Below are 24642 nucleotides of genomic sequence, written 5' to 3' on the forward strand. Positions count from 1 at the left end.
TTTGCTCCGTAGCATTCCGCTGCGAAATATTTTGCTTTGCTTCCACGTGTTCCCCGTTTCTTTACTTCCTTCTACTTTGTCTCCCTTTGTTTCACCTTGTTCCCCTCCATCACGCTTCGAACTTCGGTTCTCTCGAGACAAACGCTTTTTCAAAAGCAAAATCTACAAAAATCAATTCGAAACGCTATCCAAATCTATTTTTCACATTTATGTAATTATAACCTTGCGATTTACCGAAGGATCTTCTTAAAAGTTAGTACACACATTATGTAAGTCAAACGCCTATACCCTTGTTTGATCAAACGCTGCTTCTTTACTCGAAAGAAATGCCAAGATATTGTTTAATATTTGTGCAGATATTATCATAATGAAAGGGTAAGCAGAGAAATTAATTTTTACCTAAAATAATTTAGGTGCATGTATGAAACAGTATTTTTTTTTTTAATCACCAGGAATACTAAAAATTTGAGGAACGTAATTTAAATTTGGAATGTGTTAATTCACATTGAGTACTGTTTGATTCACATAGGTGCGCTTCAAATACACATGTTGCAACATAAATATCTATATTTGTAGCATTACAATGTGGAGATAAATGCAATTGTTGAGCTGTTAATTAACATCGGAGATTAATAATAACGAGCGTATCATAGTAGCTGAGATTATAGCAGCCGAGTAAATATAATCGAACAACGCGATTCTATAAGAAAAACGATAAAGCGAAGAAAAACCTTTGTTCGATCATTATACTACTTATACTACTATACTACTTATACTACTGAAGTTCTCTACCGCCAGGGAAATGTTTCAGTGAAATCATCAATACTTATTGTGAAAAACAATGATGCTATAAAATTCAATAATCATCGCATCTTTGTACCTGTCACTGAATATTATATTAAAAAACACGTTTATCTGAAATTGTGAACATAAGAAGTTCGATTACATCGAACTTGTAACTTTAGCGTTAAAAAAGATAAAAACCAAAAACAATTAAACTTTTCCTTACAAAATATTATCTCATTTAAATATCCATCACAACTCGTCTGAATCATTTATTAATGATCATTGCAAAGATAGCCATTTGTGTACAATAAAAACATATAGATAGCATCACAGAACTTTCTATTTCATCGAGATAATTCGCGGTTTATGGGGCATGCTCTTAATATTCTATTACAGAGCCGTAGAGAAATATTTGTCTTTCATAAAAATGCTGTACACGAATCGTCGCTGCGCTAACAAATTACGCGAGTTTCCGATAAAAATTAGTCGTCGAGGTCCGTCAATATTTGCGGCTGGCCGTTTCGGGATTTAAATCAACCTGACACTCAATATCGGTGCAAGCTGTGTAACTCGGTAATAAAACGACGATAAAACGACGATAAAACAACGATCAAGATGCTGTGATATTGCGAAATTTTCTCGCCGTGACGCGCCATTCTGAAGCGAACTTGTCAAATGCAGACCAAAAAAGGTTACTTCTGCTATTTCTCTTTCTCGAGGTGCCTCGTTGAAGCGCTATGCGAATTTTTTCACTGTAACATCGATCCACGTGCTGTCGTCTTCGCGTTGAAAATGTACATTTCTTTTTTACTTTATTTCCTCTTTGCTATGTTTTAGTTTTATGCGTTTTCGATATTCTTTTAATAGCACGATTAGCGATACGATGAAATGATTGGTAATATTTAACGACTGAACAGACACAATTAATTCTACGGTGTGACAAATGCAACTCACGAACAATAAATGGTTCATGAATATTTTTAAAATGCTCCAAGTGCGATATATTATGCGAGAAACACCAAAGAATCCTCAGTATTAAGCTGATTACACAAATCGAGCAAACAATGAGACGGTATGTTGCTGTAACAATGATAAACTGAAGTAAAATCTTTGCCCGATCAATTATTCGTCTATACTACTGAAATTTGATCAACGTTGGAATCATCGTTGCCAGGACTACTGAACCACTATAAAATTCACATTATACTTAGAAGATAAGAAATTTTCTTTCCGTACCGACTCGCTCCTATTAAAATTCCTCCACTTTGTCCTTCAAATTCGCGCAATCAATTAGCCGAAGTATATTAATCACTGCTTAACCGATACCACGAATCCGACCTCCTTTCGCCAATTACACAAATTCCGAATACCAAAGGTCAGAGATTGGCAAACACAAACACGAATAATTCACCATCGAATCGTTTTAATTTATCGTAATTTCAACGTAAACACAATTAATAAGCTTTGCAGCTTCTACGTTTGTAGCACATAAAGTAGTGTACGTACGCGTAAGAGCAGATTCTATCGCGAGAGAAATTCCAAGTTAATGAGTCGGCGGTGAAAACGAAGCTGGAAAACGGGAATTCTCCGGCGAGTTAAACACCCTCAAAGAAATTTCTCTTTGGCAAATAACTTCTCTTGCCGGACTTAACAGTCTCGCGGTCGCGAATCGCTACTTTTAGCGGTTTCGCGAATTGTTGGTCGTCCATGAAAGCCTAGCCTGAGGGCAATTTCCATTGTTTTTGCGATTTTTAAGAGTATTACGCGCGATCTTCGACCTCTGTAAATAGTTTCGCTCTTTCGAGCCTCTCTAATTGTTACCTGATTTTTCGCGTGGTAACGCTACCTAGAAACGATAACACGATCGTGCAATTAAGGCTGAGCCATAGTTTTCACGTCTCGCAGACGAAGAGACGCGTAAGTTGAGACATTCTCCAAAAATCTTCGGACAGTTAGTTGCTTATTTTTGATAAGATGCATCTTTTTTACGCATCTTTTATTGCTTCGTAATCGTCACGCCGAAGATATTTAGGTAGACAAGTCTCTTTATAAATAATTAAAACAATTTTTTTAAACGTATCCTAGAAAGAAAATTGTTTTGCCTATGAAATATTCTAATTTTAAAATTACGATGCGATACTTTGAATATTTTACATAGTTTGGCGTATTATGGGCATTGTGCGAATATTTGCATCTTCCAATTAATTCGAATTGGAGGTAGCTAATTTACAGGTTTAATTTACTTCGCAGCCTAAAATTTAAATTGCTTCTATAGAACGGAATGTAGAATTTTAGGTGTCGCTTCTTGAAGCTTTAATTCACCAACATTCCACATAGTTTACATCTGCTATAATACTGTTCGAGTCTCGAGTACGAAATGGGTATTCTATGACATCGATTCTCCCTGTAATCTTCGAATTCGGGTAAATTATTCGATCGACGGTACAATTGGCTATACTAATTTCATTTGGTGAATGCGCAAGCTGTACAGGGTGTTCTATAGATTCACGTTTCAATTTCGTCAATGTGTTTTACTAGAAATAAAACGAAAATGTTATTCAAAGCAATAAAATAAATCTGTAAATGCTTTACTATACGATATATATATATATCTACACAATAAATAGAAAGTGTGCCATAGATCCTTAAACAAATCTGATCAATAAAATGTATTCCATAGATGAAAATAAATTGACAATGTCGTATAAAATATAAATAGGTTGAATCACGTGAGTGAAATGATAAGTTCTACCAATATTGCTACCAGTATTAAACCATATATATCGTTCACAGCAAAATTCATAGAAACCACAATGGATATTGAACCCGTTCCGATGGAAATTGCACAAAACCGCTTTATTCTACCCAGTATTCCAGCAATTAAGCTCTGAGCTAATCGATTACTAATCTTCATTCGTTCGAAACGAAAATTCCAACTATTCTACGACGAAGACACCTTCGAAACTTTCAAAGGATACATCGACGTGTACTAAGCGCGTAAAATCATCTTCATTCGTTTCAAACTATTTCACCATCAACTTCGATCATACTGCAAGCGAAGACTATGAAAGCTTTCAAAGAACGCTTCGAAGTGTGTTACTTGCAAGTGCAATAAATCGTCCTGTACTGATAAACCAGCGGATATCTGCGGATTCATGGGAAATTTGGAATTTTGCAAAATTCCACGGAATACACGTAATACGAAGAAACAAATGGTACAGTAAGTACACAGTAGTTTTACGTAGAATACTTGGCAGATAAAGCAATGTTCTACCTAGTTGCTCCATTTTCTTAATTATATTTTTAAAAATATGAATCTGAGCGCAAGAATTTGCAGTCTACTTATTAACAAATGTTGGCACCTGTTCGAGAGAAATCGTATAAATCGACAAATACAGTACACAGGTGAATCAGAGCGAAAAGATGTTGCAAAAAAAAAAAAAAAAAAGAAGGAGAAATTAAAAGAAGAGAAAAAGATCTTGTGAAGAAGAAATTACGCATTTCGTGGACGAATCGAGGCCGAAGATATACGATTCCTAAATAACTGCTGATCGTATTTTTCCCCTTTAACGCGGTCCATCCGAAATTTCCTTGGGAAGCTGTCGAAGCGGAAAAAGCCTCGGGATAACGGGTCGAGCCGGTGAGAACGAATCGATTCAGCCGGTGCACGCCGTGTCTCTATTTCCCGTTCCGAAAAGTCGTTCCCGTAGCCCGAAAATTGGATCAATTTCAATATTTCGAAACATGCCCCTGAACCATCCGTACCCGACGTGAATCCGACCAACTTTTCTCCGCGCGTCGCGCCAAACCGATGAAAACGGTGGACGTTACTGTTTCCCTTTAATTCGCCAACTTCTCGGTTCGTTTCGAGTTTTTCTGCCGGAAGATTCGTAGAACGTGGCGGACAAATGCGATCCAAACGTCTGATATCAGGTTCCTTCTTTCGTTATCTCTGCATTTTCGAAAATGGACGAATGATTGAACGAAACGAGTAACAAGAAGAAATTTGTCAATTATTAAGATAGGAAACAGCGATGAAATAAAAAATGATGAATACCCGCTTCCTATAAGTTTAGATTGTTGTTGTATCGCGTAAACCAATCAAATAAATCAAGCAACTCGAAATGACTTTTACACTGCGCTCCTGTAATCGAGTATTGCACTTTAATTTATTTATTTTTTCACGCTCAAAACTATGACACAACAAATTTTGTATTTCCTTCGATGGAAAAATGGAGAGAAGACTGGCCGGTTTCCGTATTAAGAATTAAGATTTCAATTTTCCCGCGGTAGACTGTTTTTCGCTACTAGCAATGACTATCTTCCACGTTTCCCGTGGAGCCATAAAATTCGATATCCTTGAGCTTAACAAACTGTCAGTGAAGTTCGCTCGTGATATCCCGTCGCCCACGAGATCCACTCGGCCGTGCTGAATTTTTTATATGCATACTATACGCGCGGCCTTTTGATCTTTTTCTTTGGATAGCGTTCGATCAGATATTCGTTGGATATTGTGCAAGTTTATTTGATGATAGAATGTTTTAAGAAGTTAGTGAAAACTACGAAATGAATTGAGTATGCAGCTTGAATACCAAAACTAAAAAAAGAGAATCCAGCTTCTTAATATAATTCGAAGATACTTTGAACATTTTGGAAAGTTTTTCAGCCGTAAAGTGGTCGAAATTAGAATATAATCACATATATATGAATATAAATAATCGATCGTGACTATAAGAATCATCATTTCTTCGGTTGTTTCTTTCTTTCTAATCCCGATATGCATATCGTTAATTAAGTTGACATTAATGTTGCATTTATAAATTACAAAATTGTTATTAGAAATAGGGTACGTTAATCTAGTAAACTCAATATATGTAGTCGCAATTTATTTTCACGAGAATTGTACAAAACTCTCATCACGCTCAAGGAATGAAAAACATCTTGCAAGCTGAATAACCTCATCCTGATACATACTTTCCCTCCACAATTTTTCTTCTTTTCCTCCTCGTCATACACGTACACACACACACACACATATATATATATTGTTTTAACGATTCACACAAACGACAGATTTTGAAATTATGCGAAAGTTACTCTAATAAACGTAACAAAGTATTTCCACGTATATAGCAAAAAACTGCCGCAGCCCTTAAGGAATTAAAGGCCTAACAGGTAATTTCCCCTTTACACTTTCCTCTGTTCTTTCAGCTTTTTGCTTCCTTTCGTTTTCTTAAATTCAGATATACGCGCCTCCAGTCATAGAATAAAGCCTTAATATGACGCAAGCTTAGTCGGCCCATTTCTTCCTTCTTTTTTCTTCCTCTCTTTTCTCGCGCAACATTCGCCAACCATGGTTCTTGCGCTTTTCATTCATGGAATTCGAGCGTCGTTGGGCGAAGGCGGAAGTAATTGGTTTTGTCGCCTTTGCTGCCTTCATTTTCGCTCGGCCGCTCTTGTTTCCGGCGAAGTAACGCGAAACTGAAACAACCAAAGTCGAGAAAACGCCGCGATTGTAAATGGAGCGGTGTTCTTTAAGGAACTCCAAGCCTCGCCAATTACAACAGTTACCCTCAACTTTGCGTAGACCAACTTTTTGCAACCTTTCCTTCTTCTCTTTTTTTTATTCTTCAAACATTAGTCGGTGTTCATGGTCTGCAAAGTTACTCCTTGATTCTGTTCGCACTTGGTATCTTGTACAAAAGATATATCAGATGCGAAGAGGGAGAAAGAGAGAGAGAGAGAGAAAGAGATTCATTTACGTAGTGGAATTTCTACACTAGTTTTTAGATTATATATAGAGATGATGGTAGAGAGAGGGAGATTTAAATTTTGGAACGTTTTGTCTATAAATTGCTTATCGAGAAAGCGAAGAATTGGTAAACGAAGAATTATCGAAACATCGAGAAGGATTTTTCCTTGTGTCTCGTAGGAGATGAAATGTCCCTCTCACGATATAAATTACATCATCGTTTTTAAATTTATTATCACAAAAGCGAAGACGAAAATTTTTACACTATATGTAGGTAGCTTGAATGGGAAGAAAAATCGAAAAGGATAATTAGTAAACGAAGAATTATCGAAGCATCGAGGAGGATCTTGCCTATATCGTGACAAGGATGGATAAGTCTTTCACGATACAATTTACATTACTTTTTCATACTTAATTACCACAAAATTGTGGGAGGGAACTTCTTTACGATGTACGGGACTAAATTATAAGACAAACAATAATAGGATAATTGGTAAACGGAGAATTATCGAAGAATTATCGAGAAGGTTTTTCCCTTTGGGTTTCGCGAAGGATCAAATGATCCATAAGTTATTAAACTAGTGTAATTGAGGTTGAAAAGCAGACCGCCTCTGGTCGATCCTTTTTCGTTTCTCTTGTCCATTATCGTCGCCGTGGGAATACAAAAGAAATGAGAAAGTGCGAGACGTGCAACAGTGAATCTTTTTCCGAGGCCAGGCAAGTATCCCGAAAAGAGTAATAAATGCCCGGCGTGCAGGCGTTCGCTGTTCCTTTGCTGCTAGAAAATTAGACCTGAAAGAACATTGGCTGCGTAATTACATGTTTCTGAACGATGGTGAGAGGAAAAAAGGACTTGGAAAATAACAATCCAGCCGGGAACATCATTGCCTTTTCCGTCTCTCTTCTTCTGCTTCGTGGGTTGCAAGGAAAAAGAAAGAGAGAAATTTCTCGAGTGAATAAAATTTACTTTCTTCGCGTGATGCTTACCGTTCCCAATTTCTCTTGCTTACCGTGATAAATCTGATAACACTTTACTTTATCGTCGAGTTCTGAGAGTCGCGCAAATCGTTTGAGTTATTTACTGTTACTAGGGTTGCCGTACTATAGTGGTATACTTCGCCTATTTACCGTCACTCGTCACCATAATTACGTAAGTTATCATTATAATTTGTTTAGAAGTATACGATACAAGAGCTGTCAATGCAAATAAACGATATTTCGCATGTTTATCAGGCCGCTAGTAACCAATTAACTAGCCTTAAAAATTGTCCATAACCGAATTTGGCGGAAATTATTTACTCGAATAATCTTCGAATCCAAATAGCTCTATCTTAGTATTAGATTATACTACTAGGTTGCTATTAAACTCAGGCTACTATCAGAGATTTATTAATAAATCGCGGATTTTTATGCATTTGTAGAAAATTTGAGAAATGCACAGAGTGCATATAATATGCAACAATATACAAAATATCCTAAATACAATACGCACAATTAGAGATTAAATTCACCGTAGCGATATCGATAACTTTTAGCGAATATCTCGCGATTTTCTCTATCCCGTTATTTACATATACAGAAAAAAATTCTTCGAAACGTTGATTCTTTACAACACGTGGAGAAGTCATCGAAATCGAAGAAGAAGTAACATTTCTACAATAGAAAAATCGATAAAATAATTGCAAAGGTAGGTTCCATTTTCGAACATATATTCGCAAAAATATTGTAGGTTCTTTACTACAATTAGTTTATTTACAATAAATGGATTAAACAGACGTTGATTAAACAGGAAACGATGGTTGTTTAACGTGAACTATTCACAATAACGCATTATAATTAAGACAACTAGATAGTTAATTTGCAACTATAGTCACCACGGATCCAACGTTCTCTCGACAACGCCAGTGTTTCGACCGTTTGCGGAGAGACGCGATCGTGAGATGGCACGTCAACGAGAGTTGTAAATTCCCGTTACGATTAAATAATCGACGCCACGAACTGATCGATCCCCTTATTTCTATTACGATAACAGGGGTAGTTCAATTGAATATGCACTGAATTAACAGGTATTAGGTTAAAGTTTATTCAAACAACTTATTGACTAGAGAGATATAAATTGATAAAGTATAATCGAGTTTCGATTGACAGCCAAAGTTACAATGTGTAGTACGCGACGTAAGCTTAGATGATGACGGTTCAAAAAATGCATAAAGACTGACTCTCTGTGAAGATGATGCTGCGGAGGAAAGCTTGCGATGGGAGGGTCTAATGACACGAAAAGAGCTGATTTGTTAAGGACAAGTTTTCGTTGGGAAAGACTTCGCTGTTAATTGGCTAATTTTCTAGGTTGGTGGGCGAGGAAGGATGCTAACCGCCCCCGAGAGAGAGTTGCTAGTGGGAAGGATCATACGTGAGAAAACTAACTTTCCCGTAGTAAATAGTAAACTTTTAGAAAATGATTTAGTAAAGAGATGTTTGTTCGGTCTGAAGGACCTTAGCTAAAAAATTCCTGAGATTTATGGTAAGTCCGTAAGACTATTGAGGGTACGCAGTGAAGATGCGAGGACATCGGGTTGCCATCTTGTCCGCATTTACCAAATGTCCAGCTGGACAAATTGTAAAGTATAAATTGAATAATAATAAAAAAAAATCTTGCCCGCGGTGTGTGGCCTGGTCTAGGTAGAGTGTCGCCAGACGTAGTAGCTAGCAACGCTCTCTCGACGACGCAATTCGCACTCTCTGACTTCTCAACTCACAATGGCTGCTTGGAAAATAAATTAAAAATATACAAAACGATCATAATACCACTATGGGGGACAGCAGCAGTGAGCCACGGCAGCAATGAGCCATATAAACAAAATAGAGACAGTACAAGCTAAAATTCTTAGAACAATAGCAAGTGCCCCATGGTGTGTTAGAAACGAGGATATACGGAAGGACCTGGGAATACCAACGGTCAAAGAGGAAATCAGCAGATACGCAGGAAAATACAAAGAAAGAATAGGAACACACCCAAACCGGCTAGCTGTGGAAACGATCAACACCTCAAACATGGATAGAAGACTGAAAAGGAAACACTCAGCAGACCTCACAAAGGACACAACCTAACAAACACGAAGATGGTATCCCGCTGGGGGTAGCCACCCACATGATAATCAAACAGCTAAAAAATTCTACCAAATGTCCAAATTGTGAATGTAAAGAATTAAATAAAAAAAAGAAAAACAATGACTGTTAATTCGTTTTTGTCCCTTAGCAACTCGTTATCTTTTGTTTTAGCCTCACGTCTTTTGTCTTAGCCCCGTCACGCACATATTCCGCAACCGCTTGTTTATAATTCGCCCGACACCCCCCAGGCTCCTCGTCCACGGTACTACAATATGAATTTGTATAAATGTGAACCGTCTATCGATAACAAAGGATATCCTCTAGGATACTTTAAGATGTGCGACGACCATGGGATACGTGGTTTGCTAAAGAAAAACAACGAGAAACACACACTGCGGGAGCAGAAAGAACGACGCCGGATTGAATGTCATAAAATATTTATCCGTGGAAAGGTGATATAGTTTCCCGGCCAACTTTCCATCGATCGAACTCTCTTCGTATCAGTTTTCTCGTGTCCTTACCCCTTCACCCCCTTTGTTCACCGGTTCTACGTCGTTCACTGCGTTCTTTTTCCGGACACGTACGACCCGTGGGGTCGGATACGTGGAAACCCCGTGTCGTTTACAAAGGCGCTATACAGGATCGCCGTGTGTTCATCGCGCGTGATTTCAACTGGCTCACGTAGGACAGCCACCATCGTAGATCGAACGTTCTACGTTCTACGTTCACGTAGTAAAACGTCGGCAAAGTGCACACAGGTATTCACGCTGTGAGGCGGATTCGTATCACAGTTTATGACGTAGCGAACGACGTATCGGTTTTTCATGGATACCTCGAAGATAGCACGATTGTTTCCTTAGCGATGATCCGTGTAACTTCACCGTCTTTTTCCACGGTGATTCGTCTTATTGAAAGTCTCGTGGAAGAAAATTTGGCGATATTTGCTGGCTGCGATACTATACACAGGCAAAATTGGTGGTTTTGTAAGTTCCATCTTTTTTATCGGCTACTTCTACGTTTCATGGTAGAACAGTTTTATATCAAAGAATTGAAGGAAATTCGTTGGTGGTAATGGTAGAATGGTGTAGATTGATAAACTTTGTGATTTTCGTAGTTTATCCTTTGTTGGATATTCGTAAGTTTGGTAGTAGGAAAATTTCTTTCCTCTGCAATCTTCTGTTAAAGAATATAAGAACGTTTTTTGGTTGTAACAAGCCAAGTTTTCTTTAGAGTTTTATATTAAAGAATTTTTAGGAAGAACATTTATTGGCGATTATGGTAGACCGAGGTAAGCTTGTCGATACAGAAAGTTGAAGTTTATGTTGGATACTTTCAGGTTTGGTGGTACGAGGAAAGAATGTTAATTGCTGGGTATGTTGTTCTTCTTCCAGATGATTTGCTTTCTTTGAAATTTTACCTTAGGAGGGGTGACAACATTTATTGCTTATTCATTGACAATAAAAAACAGGGGCTAAGCTCGTTGATTTCTTAATTGTTCTTTTAATTTCTACTTTGGATATTGCGAAAGCTTGGCAATATGAAGGAAGAAGGTCGATTGGACACGTTGTTTTTCTTCGGGGCGATTTATTTTTAGAAAATTATCGATAAGTTTAGTATCACAGAAAAGGAGTATCGCGTAGAATCTTTAACAGAATATTTTAAGCTACGTTAAGAGAGCTTCGTTTAGGAGAATTTAAACAATTCCCGAAAGTATTCGATGATACGAGAAGGATCGCAGGAACACTTATGTCTGCTATGGGAAAGTTGTTGAACGCAACGGTTGTAGCGAAGAAGGTGATAAAAAGAAATTAGAATCTCTTTTCTGAAAGTTTTTACCGTTAACGTTTGTACATTAAACTGCCGTTAGTTTTATAACGATGACAAAACAGTGTCATTATCCACACCTACGGACTCTTATCGCAGTTCCTCCTTTAAGATTTAGGTTTGCCTTTATAAAGGATAACTTGGCAAGAAAGGGTGAAACGTTCATTAACCTCACGAAGGAACAAAGAAGGACTCTCAACTTTCTCGTTAACAATTTCTTAACTCGCCCAGCACGCTTCTTATTATTTTTAATCGGTTTGATCAACAAATGCTTCATGAACGTGACTCAATAAATTGTAAATCTACGCCTTTAATTTTCGAAAATCTGTTTTCAGATTGGACGTTAGAAACGAATGAGAAGGAAAGATAATTTGTCTTGACTATTGCGATGTCAGAGCGTGAAACGATATTTTTAATACGTATAAATATAACAATGTATGATATCGTTACGATATATAATTTTTAATTAGCAAGTTATAACGTAAATTGGATCTAGACAAATTAAGAATTGTTATATTTACGTCAAATAAATTCAACGAAAAGATACATCTGATCGCTTAAAAAATCCGTTCTCTTTGATCCAAACCGATTCAAACCGTCGCATTCTAACGTTCGAATCGAACCACTCGATCCACCTTCGTTCGCATAGAAATTTGTAATAAAATATCCCATTGACCCGACGAACTCGGTTTCACCAGAAGCGAAGGAACGTTTTCCGATCGAAACGGCCAGAAATATTGCGTTCGTCGTTCGAACGACGTTTCTCTTTTTTGACGAGCCTTTAATATTTCACGATGAAACACGAAGACGTTGATCGTCGTCGACCAGGAGTTGCTTGCCTTCCGGTGAACCGGTCCGCGGTTTCCGCGAAGCGTGGAAACGTGTTGACCGGCGAGTGTCGTCGTTGCTTGCGCTTAGTACACGTGGCCGTGGGCATTGGAGAAGAAAAGAAGAAAAAGAAAAATAAACAGGAAAGTAAAAGAATGAGGGACGAGAGGGAAAGCAGACGACGACTCAGAGAGAGAACTGTGACCACGGAAAGGCACGATTCAGGAAGATGTTTCCTTGTCGCCTTGGGACACTTCTTACGTCTTCCTCTCTCCCTCTCTTTCTCCTCGTTTCTTTAGCCAACGGAAGTTTCGAACTCTATGTCCACGACTTTGTAAGCGTGCGGTTTACTGGCGTAGAATTTGTCGCGAAATAAAATTTTCCAATTTCTATGCAATTTCCTATAAGAATCGTTCGTTACATTACAGATAAAGTTCGCCTGTTTGAAGAGCTTGCAAAATTTGGAACAAAATTATATCTGTGGAATTTATAAATGATTTTTCCCATACAATGTCTAATTCTCTTTATGCAAATAAAAAGTAATTTAATCTTTCGGAAGCGGTGAATATTTATACGGTAAAAGAGACTGAATATTTTTGTACGTTTTCTAGGCTAAACTGTCTCTTAATCGGGTCTGTCGATAATCGTTTACTCGTTTAAAAATTATTTAAATCTATACGATTTTCCTCAGCAAAATAACGAAATTCGACTTCTTAGAAACGTATCGAATACTTTTTACTCCGAACTCTCTCTTTCGCTGTAATTTCTGTGTTTGGAAAATATCGGAACTCACTGGATTCTCGTTATTAAAATAAAACCATTCTAAAAATAAAGAAAATATTCACTGTTTACGTTATTTTTCTGTCAGAGATTTCCAACCGCTTAGCTTATAACCTACCTATCAAACTTCTGCCTTCAATTTCGATACTTGGTAACATCACAAACACTTTTAACAAGAATCTGCCTTTCGAAATATCTTGCCTTCGCGAAACGATCGCACCATGTTTTCAATCTTCTTTTCGAAACACCGTTTCGAGAAAAAGGGGAAGAAGAAGAAGAGCGAAGATAGTGCGAGGGGTGAAACAAATTCGCGAAACTTTACGTTCGATCCTCACCGAGAGGTTTCGTGCATCGGATCGGGAAACACGTCGTTTTCTAAACTCTAGCCAACTCTAGTTCCTCGACTAGGAGGCGGCCACCCGAAGGTTTACGCTAATCACGGTTTACCACCTTCGACGTCGACTTTCCAATAAGTTGCCGGGGAATGTCTTTGTTAACGCGCCAAGTTGACCGCGTCAACGAGCGTGATTGTATCGGACTTTCGTCGAGTTTCGCGCCGACTATTCGGACCGGATTCGTCGAAGCGTTCTTAATAACGCGGAAAGAGCCATTGTTCGACGAACTGGTGCGGCCGATTCGCACGGTGTCATGAAATTCGAGAATGCAACCTCGAACGACTGAGCTATAAATGGCTTTGCTTCAGCCACCGTTTCATCAACTTTAACCTCTGTTAATTTCAGATTGGTCGAGTAGCTTCCAACTTGCGGTTCTTCTTCTTTTGTCCGTTTTTATGGCAAGGTTTAAAGGTTGCGTTTGACGGGTTTATCTATTTTACTAAGCTTGTAACTCTTCGTTTCTTTATCCTTGTTAGGGGATTGTATTCTATACGAGGATGAAAGGGGAAAATACGTTACGAGTATAATATTGTTGAATTTTTTTTTTTTTGTTCGAGAACAATGAGCATTCTTCAATGATGGGAAGGATGTATTAGGTTGTCCGGCAGGTTTCTTTCGTTTTATAAGAAAATAATAGAAGCACAATGTTTTATTTCGAATTATACACGAACGTAATAATAGAAATATAACGAGATGGATCATACTTATTCAATAAAATAATATAAAACAGAAATTATTGTTCATCTATTATCACCTTATGAAACGAAAGAAACTTTTTTGACAACCCAATACTTTAACATAACATAATTGAAAAGAGTGGCGACCTACTCGGTCCAGAGTAATGTCTTTTAGCGATAAATCGAAGCAAGTTTTGTGAAAAAAATCTCTGCTTCTGAGAAATTAATATTAAAGATACGTATGCATAGATCGATAAAAATCTGTTGATAAAAATGTTTGATAAATTTAACCAAATAATACTACGTATATAATTTGCTATATAAATGAAACGGATTATTTTTCTTGTAGATCTAAAGATCTACAAGATCTTTTTACACGTAGAAAATTTTCGTTCGGAATTTTAAAGATATTTAAATTTCGCTTCAATGGCTGAAAGCTTCCAAAATCGCGTTTCTGGACGCTAATGGACTTAATGAATAATGCTTGTATGGGCCGCATGAATTACCGCGTTTTTTTGCTTACAGAATAACCTGGCCTTTTGTTCGTGTTGCTGGCAACCAGGGTGTCGCAAAATATCTTGTATAATTTTATAGCTATTCACGTAAAGGCGATCAACGTGGCGCTTCATTTTTCACGCGGGACAATGGCGAGGAAAATAACAAAACAAGGGTGTACTATACATTCTCGATTATTCGCTAGAAATAGCGAAAAATATCTAGCATTTAATCGAAATTTACATGTTACTTTTAAAAAGGAACAAAGTGAAGGAAAATGAAAGCTGTAAACTTCCAATGTAATTGGGAAAAGACTAATAAGTTAGATATATCGGGGTTTTAACTGCAAATGGCTTCTACGAAATGTATAATATATTTAATTAATCCTTATAATATTAATCTCTGTACGATAGCTTGCCAGCGATTAACTTTGTTCTTTCAACATAATTTATGTACTAAAAATGCAATTCATGTAAAAAGATCACGCGAATATTCATAATCGCGAATAATGGGATTCTGATTCTTGTTAACATTGGATGCATGTAATTAATGGTAAACTTTTTCTTCGATGTGGTAGAGAAATGACGAGTAAAGTAAAGTTTAGTTTGTTCGATCCGTTAAACATAAAATTCGAAGAGACAACATCTCGTATGCACCAATCTAACACAATGATAAATTCGATAATATACAGGGCGGTTGGTAACTGGTGGTACAAGCGGAAAAAGGGTGATTCTACGCGAAAAAAGAAGTCGAAAATATAGAATAAAAATTTTTCGTTCGAGGCTTTGTTTTCGAGAAAATCGACTTTGAATTTTCGCTCGGTACGCGTGCACTTTATCACGTCTCGTTATAACAGATCTCACTGTTGATCGTTGTCTCCATGGAAAAATTAAAAAAAAAAAAATGTTATTCTATATTTTCGACTTCTTTTTTCTCCTAGAATCACCCCCTTTCCGCTTGTACCACCAATTACCAACCACCCTGTATAAAAGGTATGAATTAGAAATGTAGTAAAATCAGAGTTCAGAATGTCGAATGAAACATAGAAAAGGTTCTTCTTTCGTTAAACAAAATATTATTTAAACGATGGGTTGTTCTCAGAAAAATGATTGTCCGGTAAGAAAGTGAGTTTCCAAAGAAGTCGGGGAAACTCTTAATCGCGTCAGAATGCTCTTCAATTTAACGCTTCTTCTCCAAGATTCAAACTTTTTTCCGGAATCATCAAAATTATATTATAGCATAAATCTCCAAACTCTAACCAACTTTTCAAGCTAAATCTTTCCAACCGTCCGCTCTGCCCCGGTTTTTTTCTTCGTTCTCTCTCAGCGGAATTTCATTTCTATATCGAAATCAACGAACGGACGACTCTTTTAACGTAGACGCGAGAAAAAACATATTGAATGGTTTGTAAACGGGAGGAATTGTAACGGCCGTTAAATCGAGAATCCACCAGTGACATTTGAAACATTTAAAATCGAAAGAAAAGATGGTGGTGTACTCACAGATGACGACGAGATGAGCGTTGGCACGGATCGATTTAATGCGCAAATATGGTCCAACTTGGCACTGATATTCTCCATCGTCCGTCAAAGAAGCGTCTGTGATCTTCAGATTGTAGATTCCGTTGTTTTGATCACCTATCAGTCTCAATCGCGAGTGCCCGACGATTTCTCCACCTGTGTAACAAAAAAAAAAAGAAACGAAACGTTTATTCCTCTTAAATTTACTTTTCTTCGCGTTTAATTTGATGCTTTAACGTTTTGTTACTTTATCCGCAATTTTAAAGCGAACATAACGATTTAATTTAATTCGTAATCATCGCTTTAACGGTTTTAAGAATCTTCTCGTCTGTCATCGAGAATATTTTCATAATTTTGTTTTTCTATTCTTCAGTATCAGTAGCGTTTATAGAAGTGTCATCTATTTCTTGACAATTGGACGTTAATCAGATGATTCACGAGTAAAATTAAGAACTATATATCTTAGTCGAATTAATATTTAACATAGAGCAGAAGAATTAACTCTACCGTGGAAGGATACATTTAAAATATTGTACAATAGAACGCTACTAAATTCGCTAAAGAACTCCTGTACATTTTTAAATATTCCTTTTAGCAACAACAGCCCACGAGTTTGAGAATCTTCTATATATGTACATGTTTTAGGTAAAACACAAGTTGCTTGAATAGAAGGGGAAACGTCAAAGGTCTCGATCAAGAAAACAAACGACGAGGAAGAATAATCGCTAGCTTTATGTTCAACCTTGCTCCCTCTTTATAGGAAAATGGGGATTGTTACAGTCCTAAAGAGCGAAATTGAAAAAGGGTATTACTGCGGCTTAAACGTTTTCACGAGGGTGTTTCATTAAAATCTTCCTGCATTACGATGGGGTGATTTTTATTTTAACTTCGTAGACCAATTATCTTCATCATCGATCGTCTCGGTATAAACGTACATCGATTGAAAAATAGATTGATAATTTCGAGAAAGATTCTCATTAAATTAACTTTTTTCTTTTATATTGCCAAAGATACTTTAATCCAATTTCTCTCGATTAAAAAGACGAACGTTTAATAACTTTCGTATCTCTTTGTCTATCATTTTGAAAATGAAGCTCTAAGTACCTTATCCGTAATTTCATACTTATTATTGCAATTTTATCCTTTATCTTCATATTATCTTTCTATATTCGTTATCTAAATATTATTCATCCAATTTTATACTTTTATTCATGCTACAACCACCATATAATATTATATTATACTATTGGACGTATATTGTTTTATTCCAAACCCAAGCAAAGAGACAGAAATCTCAAAATAAATAGTTCACGGTTTAACGTTCCGAGTAAAATAAGCCAATGAAAATGTTCTCTACATCCATTCCGATATATTCCAGGAATATCGCCATTTTCCAATAATTATTACGCAAACGTCCCCGATCATAGGAAAAGAAAAAAGAAAAAAAGAAGGATCTCAACTGCGACGCGTTAAGGCCGTATCATAACTCAACGATACGTCGTAAACTAAACGAGCAGCGTTTCTATATACAGAGTAAAGACACACGTTCGCTGGGAAATACTGGAACGTACTGCCACTTGCGTTTCGATAAAAGCGGTGATGTATGCAAAATCGATGGAACGGTACGGCTTTATGGCGGCCATTACCTTCTGTCAACCTTGCCTTTGTCGTCAAAAGTTTTGTCACGGCTAGATATTCGAAAGTCGGACAGCTCGCTGTTTCTAATGCGACCTCGTACAAAAGAAACATTCTCGGCTACGATCGTGAAAATTCGAAATTGGCCTTTTAACTCGTAAGTTCGAAACCTCGAAATTTCTTTAACCGAAACCTCCTGCCCGAGTGTTTCCTTCGATTTTTCGTTTGTGATCCGAAGTACCATAACTCGGAGGTCGCTGATGAATTTGCGTGTCAGAAATTTCGTTCGTTCGCACGAACAGTACGAACAGATTTTGGAGCGTAGTTATCGTTTTTGAAAAAAAAACCAACTATGAGCGTCTTGTGCTGTTGAAGGGCAAAAGAGAAAAAGAAAGACGAGGTACAGTGAAAATGGACGGTCTCCTGTCAGACACATTTTATAAGTAATACGACAGACGCTGCATCTTCTTGTAACTTGCCGCGCGTTCAATGTGTTAAAAATGGTTTCCAACAAAAATTGCTTTGGACGATACTGAATTTTTTTTTATAAAAGAGCAACGACAATTTCCTCTGAAACTGTTAAGTTACGTTTTCGTTTCATTCGCTCGTGTGACTTTTTTTCTTGTTCAATCTAAATGGTTGTCTCCTATTTCGAATAATAATAATAACAATAACAATAATATTAAGGAAATAATACAAATATATGTGTATGTTTCTGATAAATAACCTCGTAACAAAGTTGGCAAATTATTCCGCTTGCGCATTTTTCCTGCAATTTATTTGTGTTTTTAAATATCATTGTATACTTTAATATTGTATCGTTGACCCGCAGAATTTATTTTCTCTTCTTTTATTCAGATACAGAATTAATCTTGCAATATTTCAAATATCACGATAGCAAATTTAATCCCTAGAAGTCGAACGATGTCGCTGTGATTTATTTATTAGAGCTATAGTCTGTGATAACATAGTCTCGGATAATATCCTGCATCACATTAAATTACATCATTATAGAATAATCTACTAATCAGTGTTCGTTTATAGTTCAATTACATCGTACTGATAAATTTATTATTACAACGCATTGAGATATGAAACGTACCAAACGTTGTTTCCAATTTTTTAATATTTCCAATACCATAATCGTACTTGTTTAGTTACAGTGCTGCGTATAATATCAAAATTATCGACGATTAAACAGATTAATCTCAACATTTGCCAAAAATCAGTTAATTTATCCACAGGTGGTGCATTTACAATTTTGAAAACTACCAACGCTCCATTCTTACGCGACACTTTCGCCTCCCTACATTCCCAAATGACGTTTGTCGAATTTCTGTACTTTACGCCGCAATTCTAATTCCGCAATTCACCTGCTATTTTCGACCAAGCAATTCTCCTAATGACAGTTTCGTGCTTTGTCCTCTTTTTCTTTTTCCAAGCTACGCACACATTCGAATTCGGTTGAATAATTTAGGCCATCCAGCGACGAACGTGGAGAGAAAAGGGTGGCTAATAAAGGGTTTCGATAGTCGAGGCTCTAATTACTCTTTTCGCTCGCTACGCTACCGGTTCCCTACGAGATCATATCCAGCCTGAGAATCAAATAATACCAGCAGAGAGACCTGAAAACCGTGACACTGACGAGTATGTAGCTTTTGTGGCGTTCGCGACACTTTCGAAATATCACGTCGAAAATTGACGTTGCTACACACACCATGCGGAGATTACGTCGTTTCTGAAGATTTATTTTGCAAAAATGATGGAACGCGTAAAGACATTAAGATAGTTCTGCTCCATTTACGTCGCGGTTACTAATGGACCGTTTTAATGAACGGGCAAGATGAAGTTACCGAAACGAAGTTCCCAAAGATTCCGTAATGTAGACGATGGCGAAGAAAATTCGAGGGGTTTTCTTACTATCCGCAGAAACGCGCGCTCTACTTTTACTTTATCGCCGGCCGTGCCAGCGAAAGTTAATAATTGTTGGAAATCGAGATGAACGTTCTCGTTCCTAAGATTCTTGCGATCGAGCAGCTTCACGTGCTAATTAAAATCGGTGACATTTCGGTCACAGTGACGCAGTGTCCTATTTCGGTCGTTATTCCAAAGAAGTTTAATCGCCCTTCAGTTATTTAAGTTCTCTTTCCTATCCTAATATCTCGTTACTTTCCTTAATAATTTTATTGTTTAGTTGCGATGGAATTCCTCGACTTCTAAACCGCTTTTAAATATAATGCACGACGTAGCCCTCTTTCGTTTTGTTATTTCGTTATTTTGTTATTTTGTTATTTGTATAATTTTGTGTGCTAGACTAGACTAGCTGCGTAATAGTGATACATGCATCTGAATATCAGTGTGTGGAAGTATGTGCGTACGCGGCGTCTCGAAAACAAACGAATGTAAACTGTTCAGTCGGTTAACAGTCGGGTATGGAAGAAAGTGCTGAGAAGCGTGCAAGTGTGTATCGATGAATATCTTTGAAATCGTCTATCAAATAAATATATAACTATTCTAATATTAATTCCATGTGTAAATTTAGTTGTTCCTATGCCATTATTTCGGCTATTAAGATCCAAAATTCTCAACAATTTGTCGGCGGACTGGACTGTCGATGCGAAAGGGTTAAATCTCGGTATATTGGTGTTTTCGACTGAAATGGAATTACGTACTTGGTATAAATTATGAAACGTTATATTTTGTAAATGTTTAGCTTTAGTATCGTATTGGCGATTTTCCATTAAGATAGAATTACATACTTCGTAGACATTTGAACAGGATAGTAACTTTTTATGCTTGAGAGTTCAGATTCGTTTGAGAGATCGTAAAAGAAGCGTAGATAAACAGAGGGTGAGGTCGATTTACTTACTCGGTTGTATGACGTAAGCGAAGCCATCCTTTACCCACTGTACAATGCCAACTCTGTTCCCAACCTCACAGGGTATCATCACTTCACCACCTTCCAGGACAGAACTATTTCTTGGCCTCACTCGGAAATATTGTCCTCCTTCGCCTGTAACATCATTGGCAACAACACGAACATAAGTATATGACAAATGCAATACACATATATAACGTATATAAACGAAATAACACACGCAGAGTATCTAATAAACATTTTTCATATGGTAAAAATAAAAAAGAATAATTTTATCAATAATATACGTGTACAATATAATAAACGAGTTTTACATTGGATCGTGTAAATAACATTTTCGAAGAAACAGAATCTTTCAATTTTATAAATATATATTCGTCGATAATTAAAATGAATTTTAAATTTGATAACGTTATCATTATGGTCCCGCGTGTAAAACATATCGATGTGTATATATGAGATTCTGATAGTTTCAATAGTTTCTATATTTTGAGGCTAATTTAGTTTAGTTGGTCCTTTGTGTATCGAATATACGTTATCCTTTATTTTATCTGGTCGATGGCAAAATTCCCGTGTCAAAGAGATACGAATAAAAAGAAAGTCAATTTGTTAATTGATATATGTATTTGAAAAACAAAGTCACGATATCTTAGCTTTCTCGTTCTCGAAATGAAACTCTCTCTGAACGTTAGTTTAGGAAATAATATGAAATGATTAAACGGTAAAGGTAACCTAATAAATCTAACTCCATGTTCGGTTTACGGGACAGATACAGACGCGCGCACGTTTACAATTCCGAAGTCACACTGACTTTATTCGAACAACGTCGCGGCTGAGCTTAATTATCTTAGTTGACCTCGGTCGACCCCTTGTCAGTTATACACAAATTATAGTTTGTAGTTTATATATCCTGTAGCTTACAATACACACGTACGCTACACTTTCATTCACTAATTTTTGTTTCTACCTCTTCCCATAATATTAAATAAATATTTTAAACTCAATATGTGTGTGTGTGTGTGTGTCCATCATTTACATATAAATAATGAAAAGAATATGTATTAAATAAATAGGAAAAGAAATTAGATATTAATAATGTTGAATCATGAAAATTATGTGCATCAAATTTTCACAAAAGACGCGAATTATTTTATGCAGTTGCTTCTCTTCTCGCTTGTTATGTATACCTCTAATGACTATTTTAAATATAGAAAATCTGCGAGCGAGTGCGAGCTGTAGCTTTGGTTAATTTATAAAATTACAAAATGGTCGTAAAAGTGCGCGTTTACGAGAGATTTGAAACAGAATCGGGGGAAGGAATCTTCTATTCTATGGCGGAAATTATTCGCGGGCGCAGCGTTACCACTTCCGTGAAAAGAGTGGAAGCCAGAAAAGCTCCGGTAAACATCGCGTTGTTGAATCCGGAGAAATACTCGCTGTGCTTCTTTTAGCTTGAACGTTTGAGTGAGACCACATTTTATAAAAAAAAAAAAAAAGTGAAAACGAGAAACAGAAATAGAACGTTACGAGTAATTTTTTCCTGCCGAATATTTTATGAATAACCTTCTAATTAATGAAATATTTACCTAACACGTTGTGCCTGACAAAAATGGAAAGAAAGAACAGCATCTTTACTCACAAAACAAAATTAAACAACACACTCAAATTTAATTATAAACATCCCCGTATAGTTATCGTTATTACAGTCGATTTGGACAATTCTATTTTTTAAATTACCATCAGATTACTCGTCTATTTGATTTATCAAACCACTGCATTGTACAGACTAAACGCTGCTTTCTAGTCACAAAATAATTATTAGATGGTAGTTACAAAATAAAAATTCACAGATGATCCAACTAAAGATGAATATATATAATAATCCAAAGGATTAAAAATTACACAGAAACTTGTAACCAAGGAATTTCTATCGAATTCTCTTTCCTTAGAAACAGACTGAAAAAATTGATAATTTCTTTCTTCCTATATCACAATCGATCGTCCTGTCGACAAAACCAGTTCTTCCCAGTTCCCAAAAATCCATTCACATAAATCACTACCTGTTCAACCAATGTTTTGCGATATCACTGGAAAAACGATTCCTATTTTTATCAATCAGAAACCAACAATAATCCACCATACGCTGGACAACTTCTATGATTTTTATAAAATCCAACAGTCACGAAATTAACGATAGTCGATTAGAGGAACGAAGAAGAAAGACAGAATAATATCTCGATAGAAGATCGACGTAATCCGCCAGTCCGTAATCTGTCCAGTGTCCACTCGCCATTGCGATCGATGCTCGGTTGGCTTTCCTCGACAAGGCTGCATCATCGGTTCCTGTGTACCTGCGGCTTGGTTACACGTTGCCTTTGTACACGCCGGTCACCTGCTGTTCGAATTTGCGTGCACCCGCGTCGATGAAATATACAGCCGTTACACCTCCAAACTCAGCCTCCCTTTTGCGTCCGACCTGTGCCTTTAACCAGATAAATTTCACGCGTGTCTACACGCAAAGCGATACGTCGATGAAGAATCCAGTCGACTCTTTTCGGGTTGCTCGTTCGCGATCGATCCGTTTTTCCATTCTATTTCGCTGACATGTACAGACGATTGAGACGTTGTTCAAAGGGCTGAATCAACGATGACTCCTTAAGAAGATGAATAATGCTTCTCTTTTTGTAATATGCGGTTTAGTTTTTACGAGAATCAAGTTTGAAGATTCGTTGCGTGTATTAGAGATTCAAAAGTTGGAAACATCATGGAATGGTTTTGTAAAACGTAATAATTTAAAACAGTAGAGACCAAATATTTTGGATTTATGGAATTTATGGACCCGTGCTCTACGGAATCCGAAAATTTCGAATTCCAGAGACTAAAAATTCGGGATTTATAGAATTTACGGATTTGCGTTCTATGGAATCCAAAAATGTAAAACAATAGCCAATGAATAATAAAATCATGGAAACATAGTGCAACTTAGTTTTCCTTGCAACACACCTATTCTAACGAACATTCGTTTTATTTTCTAATTCGAAACGTCAAACCTACTGGGTGTCCCGTGATAAATGGTAATGTAGTACATTGAACTTGGATTGATCGCTGTAATCAGAATATTAACGTACAGCTGGATTTTAAATATCGTCTATAGGTCGGATAAAAATTGTACAGGTATATAATGTCGACATTTTGTCGAAGGGAATTACGCTGAAATCCCCTAAACTCCGATTTCGGTGGATATAACTCGGTCTATTTTAGTTGAATTGCTAAATCAAACTATACTGCTTCTAGCCGTGAGCAATTCGATCGCAGCCACGAGCTTTTCACATTTATAGGAGAATTTTCATCCATCCGAAAAAGCACTCGACTGTAGTCGCCAGAGAAACTGACGATACTGGCAACATTCGTCATTTTTTAGGACAAATGAAAATTTTGTTCCGCCATTTGAGTATTCCATCGATTGCAGTAAAACAAAGTTATTTCATCGGTAGCTACCGTTAACACGTGCATTTATCAACAAAATTGCAGAAACATTAGCGAATTGTGAATAAACAGTGACGATTATTCACCCTTTGACACGGTTTTCGCCGCTACAAAATGCTTTCACGTTACGAAATCATCGTTCAGACACCCATCTCTCTTTTATCGTACGTAATTCGCTGAAAAACATTTTCAATGAATACGAACGAATCATCGCAAAAAGATTTTTCTCCACGTAAATGGAATTTAAATCGGAAAATTCTTTCGACATGAAGTTTCCAACTTTTCAATGTTTTACAAGTACAAAACAGCCTTTTAGATTAAACTACGTTCATTTATTTCTCTTTTCTCCCTTTTTTTATACGACATATAAATTCCTCCATTGAAAGCTATCTCGTTGGAACATTTTTTGAGATTTGTTTAAAAAAAAATTGATCTCCGTCGTTGTGGAATATTTCCAAAAAAAAAAAAAAAAAAAAGG

At 36.8% G+C, this 24642-nt stretch overlaps 1 protein-coding gene across 5 annotated transcripts in view; it reads right to left on the reverse strand.

The window, feature by feature from the left end:
• LOC100747038 (nephrin) overlaps positions 1–24642 on the reverse strand; it is a 494062-nt gene that overhangs the window by 82512 nt on the left and 386908 nt on the right. For all 5 annotated transcript variants that reach the window (XR_002947961.2, XM_003485483.4, XM_012393882.3 and 2 more), the window contains exons 2-3: positions 20670–20813; positions 16148–16321 (exon numbers count right to left, since the gene is read on the reverse strand). Coding sequence is in view for 4 of the 5 variants with exons in the window: in XM_003485483.4 (XP_003485531.1) it covers positions 16148–16321; positions 20670–20813 (318 nt within the window). In the remaining variant the exon portion in view is untranslated. The remainder of the gene's footprint in view (positions 1–16147; positions 16322–20669; positions 20814–24642) is intronic.

Source organism: Bombus impatiens, unplaced genomic scaffold (genome assembly GCF_000188095.3).
Source record: "Bombus impatiens unplaced genomic scaffold, BIMP_2.2 scf_0060, whole genome shotgun sequence".
NCBI lineage: Eukaryota > Metazoa > Arthropoda > Insecta > Hymenoptera > Apidae > Bombus > Bombus impatiens.